The 12,138-nt window shown below is 33.3% G+C and overlaps 1 protein-coding gene across 2 annotated transcripts in view; it reads left to right on the top strand.

Moving 5' to 3' along the window:
* Positions 1 to 8,814, top strand: part of LOC128031348 (synaptosomal-associated protein 25-B) — a 31,356-nt gene extending 22,542 nt beyond the window's left edge. Inside the window, exons 5-8 of one of the 2 annotated variants that reach the window (XM_052619538.1) lie at positions 208 to 322; positions 4,673 to 4,789; positions 6,260 to 6,404; positions 7,650 to 8,814. In XM_052619538.1, coding sequence (XP_052475498.1) covers positions 208 to 322; positions 4,673 to 4,789; positions 6,260 to 6,404; positions 7,650 to 7,718 — 446 coding nt within the window. In that variant the 3' untranslated portion in view covers positions 7,719 to 8,814. Of the gene's footprint in view, positions 1 to 207; positions 323 to 520; positions 639 to 4,672; positions 4,790 to 6,259; positions 6,405 to 7,649 lie in introns of both variants that reach the window. The other variant, XM_052619537.1, reaches the window with a different exon arrangement.
* Positions 8,815 to 12,138: the final 3,324 nt, after the last annotated feature.

The raw sequence follows: 12,138 nt of genomic DNA on the forward strand, positions 1-12,138 counted from the left end.
TTTTTTATTTGCCTATGTGCTCTACGCCTTATATGCCATGTTCTCGGCACAACTTAACCTACGTAACCATTCACCACATCACTCAAATATCTCATGTTTTGAGTTTGAAATGTGCTTCTGGACAGCTTAGATGTCATTTGTCATCATCGTTTGTCTGCAAGGATGCAAAGTCTCATTTCATTACTGTCACCCCTTTGTCCTGACCAGAACAACTCGAGCGTGTTGAAGATGGCATGAACCATATCAACAAAGACATGATGGAAGCTGAGAAAAGTTTAAAAGATGTAGGCAAATGCTGTGGACTTGTATGTCCCTGCGACAAGTAGGTACTGGTGAAGCGTCCAAGGCTCTCACCTGTCTGCTGCTGTCTGACTGTCTCTTGTCACTGTGAATGTTTAAGCCTCTCTCTTTCTTTTTGTCCCTCTTTTCCTCCTTGCCATCCCTTTCTCTTTCTCTCCATTTTCCTTTTACGCACTCTTTTATTTCTTTTGGGGGCGTAATTGACTAATGTTTAAATCAGAGCAACTGGAGCGCATCGAAGAGGGAATGGATCAGATCAATAAGGACATGAAAGAAGCAGAAAAGAATTTGACGGATCTAGGAAATCTCTGTGGTCTATGTCCATGTCCATGTAACAAGTAGGTGATGCTTGTCGCCTGCCTGCCTGCTTGCCTGCCTGAACCCGACAAATAGGATTAAAAAAGCACGTTGCCAGTTTGCACGCTCGCTCCATAGCTGCGACTTCCCCCCACTGCGCTCTGCCTGGACTACTTCTCTGTGCATGGGGATGGTGGTAGAACTAAGTCCGTCTGCAGCGCCATTGGTTAACCCATAGTTGTAGCTGTAGGCCCTGCTCTCTGCCGGCTGAATGCACAAATATGCTGGGCTCTATGCTTCACTGATCCGTTGGTCAAGGACTGTTGTTCGTAAATGTTAAGTGCTTGCTTAATATGCATGTGCTACTTTTTGAAATGCAAGCATTACACACTCCTTGAAAGAACTTTGTGTACCACAGATTAGAAATGAAAGCATTATTTACTTGAGGCTGGCAGAGCTGGCTTCTTACAAAAAGGTTCCCAAAAAAGGCAAGCATGTCACTGCATGTGGGTAAAATGGTGGAAAATGTTATATTGGCAATATATACGGCCTGTGTATTGGTTATATTACAGCTCATTACTAATTATGTGCTGTTCATACCTTAAAGGTGCAATGAGTCATTTTTTTGTTTGTTTGTTTTGTTTTGTTTAGAACAGTTCTAGTCCTCAAAATGTGATTGAGTGGCACTCCATCTGCTGGTCTTCATTTATTCTGCGATTTGTCAAAAACACTGATTTATTCAGGAACAAAATTTTTTTTTACTCTCTTTGAGTGAATCACCGAACACTTATTTAAAAAAATTCATTCAAAAGCAAAACATAATTTAGGAAGGAAACGAGGGTTTGTGAGTGAGTCACTGAATCATTTTCTCAATCGATTCATTCAAAACCTGAATTATGCAGGAACAAAACAAGCAATTTTCAATGAGTGAGTCACTGAATCATGTACAGAACCAATCTGTAATTGAATCGATGTTTTGTTTAAAAACAGTGATTCATCCAGGTACTAAACAAGTGACTGCCTTTGAGCAAGTCAATGAATCATTTAATAGATCCGTTCAAAAAACACTGATTTATTCAGAAAATAAATAAAAGAACATCATTATCAGAGGGTCATTGCTGATATAGAAAACAACAGTGTGATATTGCAGAATTGTACGGTTTCAAACATAGCTCATCCAATCAGAATTTAGAGTAGAAACTCTTAGGATTATTTGAACAAATTACTAAATATTTACACTGTTAAATACATTGTATGGGAAGATGAGACAATGAGGTAATTCATAGCCTAATGCTTTATAGGAATAGAAAGTCACCGTATAACATGTTCGCTTGTTTCTGTTTACATTGTTATAATGATTTCACTGATTGATAGATATTGTTTGAGGGTTGTGGGTAGTTTAATTATTCACTGGGAATTTGGTCATTAATGTTAAAATGACTTGGTAATTAAAGAAAAAAATGACTCGGTGCACCTTTAAACTTTGTAAATGCACAAACCCATTCAAACAAGTTTTCAGTACTGTAGTATCCAGGTGGACACAGACACTGGTTCTCATTATTCTCTGTTTCATGAGTTGCAAATATTATGTTAATAATATCCTGTGTGACCAACTCTTGCAAAATGGTGCAGGCACTGCATAAATACACATAAAAGTGCATAAATACACTGCATAAAAGTGAGCAACTGTCACTGGCTGAAAAGTGTTAAACGGTCATCAGTGGTAATGCAGGCCATCGCCAGACGCCAGTTGTTTGATGAAGTATTTATGAATGTTAACTATTGGGTAGTTTCTTATTCCTTTTATGTATTTGGGGTTGAAGTAATCCAAGTGTAAAAGAGCAAATCAGTAATTATTTTTTATTTATTTTTTACTTTTAAAGTCAGCATGAAAGGGAAGTTTGCATATTGAATATACAATGGGAAAATGTAGAGTGGGAGCTTGATTTTATGCATCACAAATTGATTGGATTGGGAAATTGGTATTTTTATGACAGTTGGTGTGATTAGAGGGCTTATAGGTTCAAAGGTGATGCAAGTTATTACATTTTGATGAAAGATAAAGAATCATGCTCAGTGAGACTAGAATGAGCATTAAGAAGGTAAACAAGGTCAATTCTGATTTCATGTTGACTTCAAAGCATGTGCAGATGAATGTAAAGGAGATTTTGGCTTACCTCAGAACTTTTATTCATGTTTCTTTTTAAAGACACGCACCTGTGTCTGTGTCAGTAAGGATTAAGGTCACGCTTGAGTCTCACTGCCTCTGGTCAGAGCTTTTCATATCAGCTCATGTAGTCACAATGGCAGTAAGGCTATGCTTACAATAACATATATAAACAGCCCTATCTTACATAAAAGGTTGAACTTAAAGGTAATAGCTTCTAGAAAAATCTGCATTGCTTAGAGAGTTGCTGTGAGCTTTGTTCAGACAACAAGCAGAAAAAAATCCCACTTATTCGGTGTGTATGCAGACCTCAAACCAGTGTAGTGGGTGATATCCAATATTTTACAAACCTGACTCAAATCACACTCATATATTGGTTGAAATCCAATTCAAATCAGAATTTTAAAAGCATGTAGAGGTTTATTTTTTTTCACCATTGGAGCTGAGACAAAGCTTTCCAAAATGATATTGGGTTATCACTATGGGTAAACTAGAAATGTTTCAGGCCCTGTAAGGGGGAATTACCAAGATCCTTTATGATACAGCCTTCTCAAAGGGTCTGTGGGAGGTTGGGCATATTAATAAATATATATATTTATTAATATTAATATAATTTATTTATTTATTTATTTATTTATTTATTTATTTATTTATTTATGTATTCTGGGCCTCTTGAATGTTAGCAAAATTTCACAGTTTTGTGGAAGAAATTCTCTTGGGATCATGTAACACTCAAAGGGATAGTTCACACCAGCAGGAATATTCTGTCATCATTTACTCACCCTTATCTCATTTCCAACCTGTATTCATCTGTGGAACACAAAACAAGATATTTTAAAGGATGCTTAGACTGTTTCTGTCTAGTGTAAAGTGTATTGTAGCATTTTTATATATATTGTACATTTTTCATTTGTTATGCTTTTGTCTTTTTTTAACAATTCGTATTAAGCTTTAATTTATTTTTATTTCAGTTTTAAAATTTAGTACTAAAACGTATTTATTTCAATTAGCTGTCAGGACGATATTTTAGATTTTCATGTAAATGTAAATATTTTTTCCATTTTTTTTGTATTTTCTATATTATTATCTATGTATATATATATACATATATATAAAATCTGTATTACTTTGTATAATCTCTGTATTCCGTTTATTTTTATTTATTTATTTATTTATTTTTCACCGACAGAAAGACAGAAAATCTCATTTGAAGTTTGAATCAGTAAATGGTGGCAGAATTATTATATATTTTCTTTCATTTCTTTAAGTTACTCTGGTGTCTGTTATAAACTGGATAATGACTGTCTGAACAAGCAGGTCTGATTTCATCACTTACCGAATCACTTGCTAAAGATCAGATTTGATAAATGGCTGCGGTGTGAACAAAGCCGTAGATCTTTACTGAGTGCATACTGTTACGAAACAGCCTAATTCCCTTCCCTGGCTGAATGCAATGCATGTTATTTATTCTGATAAATGTTTTTTTTATCTGTTTATTAGTTTCAAGTGATGAAGCAAACTGTATTTAAATGTTTAATGAACACACTTTATACGTTTGGAATAGGTCTAATCTGTACTTTTACTGTTACTTCTGAATGTTTCTCTTTGTCTCTTCACCTTGATAATTGTAATGAACCTCCTTCAATTAACTTGTCACATCTCCTTCATTTTCTATATAATAGTCTGTCACACCCCACTGTACACATCGTATGTTGGTTAGTTCCAGAAAAGCATTGTTCATTTATTCAGTAACACCTTTAGTGCATGCAATTTCATAACATGCAGATAATCCTGACCACCATTTCTATCTGCATGTAGTTCCTCTCAGTGTATGTATAGTGCTGTATGGTATTACTTAACACCGTTCAGCTTCTCACCCTGTCTCTCTCACTTCCTGCGGTTGTTCAGGCTGAAAGGTGGTGGCCAGTCATGGGGTAATAACCAGGATGGGGTGGTGTCCAGCCAGCCGGCGCGTGTGGTCGATGAACGTGAGCAGATGGCCATCAGCGGAGGATTCATCCGCAGGTCAGTTACTTAGGAGAGATTAGTGCAAATACATTTCAGTGGACTCTGGTTATGAGTAAACTTTTAAGAGAGAGTCCTAATCTTAATCTTATGTATACCTTAAATACAATGTAATTTGCTTAAAGTGTCTGCCAAATGAGTAAATGTAATAAAAAAAATTATATATTAAAATAACAACAATAATATATAATTATAATATTTAATTCTCATTCATTTAATGACAAATGCTCTGATCTTATTTAAATTGTAAAGTTAAATATCAGGTAATATTTGTCTTTGACTGTCTTATATATTCAAATTAATTTAGACTTTTATTGCATTGCGATTAAATTAAATTAATTTAAAATTTAAAATTTAAAATTTAAAATTTAAAATTTAAAATTTAAAATTTAAAATTTAAAATTTAAAATTTAAAATTTAATTAAATTAAATTAAATTAATGCATTTAGCAGACACTTTTATCCAAAGTGACTTAGAGTGCATTCAGGCTATAATTTCTTTTACCTATCATGTAAAATGACATGTAAAATTTACCTATCATATGAATATTAATGACAATTAAGTGAATGCCTAATTTCTAGTACTGTAATGCAAAATAATGTTGGTAAAATATTTTTCTAATTAATTGTAATGCAAAATAATTCTAATAAATAATTCTACAAAAAATGTAAAAAAAAATATTACTGTATTAAAGTGATATAATGTGGTGTGTAAAGTTAAGTGTACAGTGTAAAGTGTATTTTTCAAAGTTGTAAATAAAAAAAGATTATAAGAGAATGTTTTACAAGAAACTTTTCCAGTTATTCTAATTTTCTTTTTTTTTTTTAAGTCAATGTAGACTTGTAGTTATTTATTAAATTTACTAGCAGTTTCTGAGAATTTCTTATTTTATTTTAGTGTAGTGTTTAAAAATTAACTGGAGAGTTTTTGAGAAGATCGGAAAAATGTGGAATAAAAATAAAATTGGAATATAAAGTCTTGGTGCTTACTATTGCTATTTGTTGCTATGGTTATAAGCATCACCAGCCAATTAAAGCAGTGTATTGACTTCAGTTACCTGTTCATATAGAGTTTTTTTGATCATTAGCTCTCGTCTGCTGTTGTGTGGACAGATCAGTTTGAGAGACATGTTAGTAAATACACTTGTCAGTCCCAAACGCTGACTGTGTAAATGAAACCTAATTGTGCTGTGGTTGTTTTCATCTTTCTTCACTTGTTGTCAGTGAGTCACAAGGATCTCTATAATAGTCTGTTGAAGACAAATGTCCGCTTTGTGTCAGTCTGTAGCTGCAGGCAAGTCAGGAATGGTCATGAAACCACTGAGCTGTTGTCACCAGTCAGTCCACAAACAGAATGAAATGTTTAGCTAGAGTCCACATACAACTTAATTGTTTCAGACAGTTGTTCAAGTCATGCTAGGTACATTATGGAAAGCTCTACTAAACCCAGTGTGTTTTTCATTATCTTCAGGGTAACAAATGATGCGCGAGAGAACGAAATGGATGAGAATTTGGAACAGGTGGGAGGTATCATCGGTAACCTCCGCCACATGGCTCTCGACATGGGCAACGAGATCGACACCCAGAATCGTCAAATCGACAGGATTATGGATATGGTAAGATCATGATTACTCAATAAAAGAGCCTCGATACTGACTGCTTCCCCTCTCATGAGATAAGAGTTTCTAATTATACCACAAGATCCTTGTTTGTGCTTGCTTTGTCACATTCCATTGTAAAAATAAAATACCCCTTTGAGATCAATAATTGTTTGGAATAGTGCGTTTATGAATTCTGGAACATAAATGCATTTTGTAAGGGAATGCATCACTATTACTATTGCTCTTAATCTGAACCTCTCAGAACTGTGGTTTCCTGCATGAAATTCTTCACATTAATATATTATTCATTATTGTTATTTATTATTCTTAATGTCAATACTAATGTAACATAATGCTAAGAAAAATTAAGATTTATTTTTCTTCTCAACTTGAAACTTCAGGATGACTTTAAATTATTAAATGAAGTTCATATATTACTATAAATAAAAAAATAATTATATTATTCATATAAATATTTTAGATATATTAATATATATTAAAGTAGTCTAACTTAATTAAAATGCTAAAAAAGACACTAAAATCAAGAATCTTTTTTAATAACTATATATAATATTTTATTGAAGGGCAGTTGATGAAACTTCAGGAATCACAAAATAAATTGTGAATCTCAATCGGGGGTCAGCAAACGTCCAAGAAGCTATTTAAATAAATATGTAATCAGGAATTAAATTAATGGTAAAAAAAATTATAATTCATATATTTAAATATATTTAAATATTCTAACTTAATAAAATGCTTACAAATAATAAGTGTTCTGGAATCACAAAATTATTTTGATTAAATGATAAATTATGAATAAACATTAAGACAATTAAGCATCACCAATTTCCAGTACTATAAAGCTTAAATATTATGGCTTTCATCTATAATAATAATAATAATAATTTGCTGTTTTTTATTTAATGTGACAATAATCTTATATTTTAAAGTTTAAAAATATTATTGTAAAGTAATAAATCAGGTATTATATGTTAAAGCCATTAAAACCATTTTTGCATTGTGACATTATGTTCATGGAAATTAAGCACGATTTATTGCAGAAAAAATAATATATTGTTTAAATTGTAAAGTAATAAACTAGATAATATTTGTTGTAATTTATGCTGATTTAAACAAAAAAAATACTGTATTATATCATTCCCAGTTTCTTTTTGAAAACAAGCACGTTTGTCGTAATTACATCAACAATACTGAAGGAAATACCTATTGTATCTGTATCTATTATTTTTTGTCTTCCAGGCCGATTCCAATAAAACCAGGATCGACGAAGCCAACCAGCGCGCCACAAAGATGTTGGGAAGTGGCTAAACCCCTGCGAGAAATGCTTTGGATCCCCTTTCCCTCCCCGCTGTACCTGCAAGAGTGCACATGTGCTTTTACCGTGGTTTCACCTGACCGGTTTTCACACATGCACTTATCAGCCCCTCTACGCTCTATCTAGGAAGTGTCGTCGTGTGTCTGTCTTAACCGATAGTCTAGGAAATGGTCACATTTACTCTGTATCTTTCTCTCCAAAGGTTAAATGTACATAGTGCATATTTGATGGCTAGAGCTCATGTCAAGTTTCTTCTTCTTCTTCTTTTGATGGTTAATTGTTTTTTAAGTGAATATTTATTAAATATATATACACACATTTTTTTGAAGAAATTTCTTAAATATTTTCAGTCATCTGTGTGTCCATGCTCTGTGTTTTACGCTATATAAGCCATGGTTCATATTCAGTTGTAGCGAAACAGAAGATGAATTAATGCCTGTTCACACCAAGCACGATAACTATAAAGATAACGATAAAAATATAGTTCTAAATATCGTTCTCATTATTAAAGAATAACGGAGTTCACACCACAACTATTACTATAAAGGCACAGAGAAACGATATCGTTGGAATCACTTTCAGAACCATTTTTTTTTTCTGATGAACTATAAAAACATTGCCAACCAATCAGAATCAATCCTGCTGTAATGAGCTCGAGAATTTAAAGCAGCAGACGCGCGTCCGCTTAGAATACACAGACAATATCGTTCGCTGGTGTGGACACTAATTTCGTTATCTTTATAGTTATCGTTCTTGGTGTGAACGGGCCTTTAGACTGTGAGGTGCAGGAGATCACATGACAGATTTCTTATCTTAGCCTGCCATTTTGTAATGACCTTTAGACAATGTTCAGTAATGATTCTCCACCTAAATTGGTCTGTATGTATACAGCGTGTCACTTTCACTTATTATTACCCACATCGTTCCCGATGTATTGACTTTACCGTAAAGCATGGGCATATAAGTACATGCATTCGGTTTGGAGTAACATCACAATAGTGCCACTCTTTTTATTTCTGTGTGTCTGCAAAATGTGTCAGTTGATGTAAAATCAGAACTAAATGCCTATAAAAACTAAACAAACATGAATCTGTATGATTTCTTTGTGTGATGGTTTGCACCTGGTTTAATATCTTCTCAACACAGAGAAGACACATAGCAAGCGTTTGCAGTTGATACAAGAGTGTTAGAGTGACTGTGCACTGTACTAACACAGATCCTCTTTGAACCAGGGGCTTTACATGGATTACGCCTGGCAACGTCACTAAGTACATCCAAATGCTGAAATACACAAGTGCACACACACAACATGGATAAACACAAGCAAGTGTAAACCTAGGTGTTGGGGACAGCTGGCAAATCGTGATATTGAAGTCTGCTGCCATGCAGTAATAATATACAGCAACATTGTTAACAGGCTTGAAAAATTTCAATTATTTGAGAAGATTACCCACCATAATGAACAGATCAAAATCATAATGGAGGAAATAGGGAAAGATATATTGGTTCAAATATTATACTTACAATTAAAAAAGTTTTTTATTACAAATTAATTATATATACCATTATATTTATTGAAAAGCACAATTATGTGCTAATGTGAATTTTGAACAGATGTTGCTCATGTGGTGCACTAATTTCTGACATAAAAATTTAAAAATAGTAAGATGTTTTTTTTAAGTTCTCTAATCAAAATAAGGAACTGTAATAAAATGTCAGCACTGTATTCACCATAAACAAATTCCACAGACACACATATACATAAATATATATTGACCTACATTAAGTTGCATCTTGGCCTGTGGTAGGTTAAAGAAAATATAATATGATTGGTCTTTATATTAAATCATCTCTCTCTCTCTTTTTTAATATTGTATGAATATTTTGTGCTTTGGGAAAATAAATATTCTTGAATTATATAGAATAAAAATAAGGTTTGAACCAAACTATAATAATTTAATAAAATAAAATAATATATCAGAATTATATATTATTATTATTTTCTTAATCACACTGTTCTTTGAAAGTCTGAAACACCCTTTTTAAAGAAATTCTTTTTTTTTATTACAACAAAAGTATATTCCTGTTACAAAGTTATTAAAAAAATGATCATAGCTGCAGTGATGCTTGTCAAGAAACATGGCCTCGCTTGTGATAATAGTTATAAACAACCAGGCTGAAGCGCAGCGTCATCCAGTGAATCATGTTCTCTGTTTTTCTCTTTGTGGAGAAGGAAACAGTGCTGTCTTCATCAGATGGAGATAAATGTCCTCTGCTTTCCAAGCTTAAAGAGATGTTCTCAAGCGTGGCCTGACTTTCATATGGCACTTATCACACGACCTCAAAAGCAAAACACACATGTAACACACCATCAGCCAGGACTGCAATATCTTTCTGCTCTTATCAGAGACACGCTTCTCTACTGCTCTACAGTCTCTTGATGATTTTCTTCTGCCACATTTGTGACAATGCATTTTCCGGATATGCATCAGCATCAGTGACTTGTACACTGTTTCCATTTTCATTTCTGATAATGATTGGACATTATAAAAAAAAATTCTAAAGAGAGCATGTGAATTCCCTTGACAAAAGTGCAGCTTCTTTTTCTTTGTTGACAAATTTCCTATTGAAAATAGCTGTTGTTTTTTTAAATAGCTCTTGCTCTCTCATGCAGAATTTTCACCTGTGATAGGTAACCTTATTTAGCATGTGAAGCAGATGGGTGACAATTCATTTTCATTTCATACATTGGCTGATTGACACCCACTCTTACCACCCTCTCTTCTGAGTCACAGCACTGTGCTGGCCTGTTCTTCTTCATCTCCCAGCCCACCTCCTCATCGCCTCCTTTACATCTCGCATCCCCTGTTCACTCTTTTATACACACACACTCTCCAGCGTCCTTTAGCCAGAACTCATTAACAAATGCTGACAGGAGCTCCAAAGGCACTCTAACTCTGACTCACTGGGTTTTTGTGATAGTACGAATGCATTTGTATATCAGATATTATTTTTGAATAATGATTTAAATCCATAAACATGTGCACATATCCCTCATTGTAAAGCTTACTATAAACACACTGGTGATTTTGCCGTGTTCTTCTTTCCAGGGATTCATATTTATACACTTTGGCAATCCAGTGATGGGGAAGAGCGAGGATGTGTGTGGGGGATGGGAAATGGGAATTGCATAACCTCCGAGCTTAATCTTAGCATGAAGTGGCCACCAAGACAAAGCGGGAAAGAAGAGGAGGGAGGGAAGAATAAAGAGAAGAGGGAGAGAGTATGAAAGAGAGATAGTCTCCCATTGCCCTCATAGTGAAAGGTGGAAAAAAATCAAATTATGCTGCAATAAGAGGTGTGAAAACAGGATGACTGGGACAATGATGTACAATTCAGGAGTGTTTACTTGGAAAAAGCAAATATGTGGTTCCAGGCGATGTGCAAAAAATAAAAGAGTATATAGCTTAGCTCCTCCCACCACAAAATAAATACAGAAAAGAGTAAATAAATGCAGAATAAATAGTACAGAAAAGAAACAGATAACTATACAGTATTTTGCTATAATAATTTTGTATATTATTTATTATTGTAATAAACAGTTTACTAACATTTTCCAATATTAAAAACACTAAATTATTTAATTAAAATATAGCTCACATTTGTTTGGGTCTAAAATTTTGTTGCTTCTTTTACTCTTGTGTATAAAAATATGGTAGTACCATGGTGCAGTTATAATAATCTGTATTATCATGTATAATATTATATTACTCTGAATTATAATATGAGTATGCATACCATATTTATAAGACATGGTATTTAGGCTACTGTAGCCTACATGGTACTCCAAAAAATGATATGGTTTAAAGTGGGGTTCCAAATTTGGGATTCAAAATCTAATTTAACCTGGGAATGAATAGAACGTTTTGGGATTAAAAACAGAAATGCAATAAAGTTAATAAAGAAAAATGAATCTGATTTATGTGAGAAAAATATTGTAATCGTTTAAGCACCATAACAAAAAGGCAACAGTGTTTTAAAGCTATTTATTATTGCTAAAGAAATACAACTTGTTTGCAAATGAGACATGTTAGACTGACACCTAGTGGTCAAAGAGGAGTAATTCATCAGGCAGCTTCCAACATCTTCATTAATGTTGCATTTACAAGCACAATATATTTATGAATTAAAAAAAAAAAAAAAAAAAACGGACCATCTGAGATTAGATAATTTATGAAATCACATGGTAGTGAATATATGACATGAAACTATTTGAAGTGCATAGTTAGACTACTATGTTTTATTTGTCCTTTTGAAGTGCACACAGTTGTATATTTATTAGAAGACGTAGTATGTATTTTTACAGGGACATTTATTTGGCATTTTTTTAAATTATGATTTATGAGTGGAAAC

Source organism: Carassius gibelio, chromosome A17, assembly GCF_023724105.1.
Source record: "Carassius gibelio isolate Cgi1373 ecotype wild population from Czech Republic chromosome A17, carGib1.2-hapl.c, whole genome shotgun sequence".
Lineage (NCBI taxonomy): Eukaryota > Metazoa > Chordata > Actinopteri > Cypriniformes > Cyprinidae > Carassius > Carassius gibelio.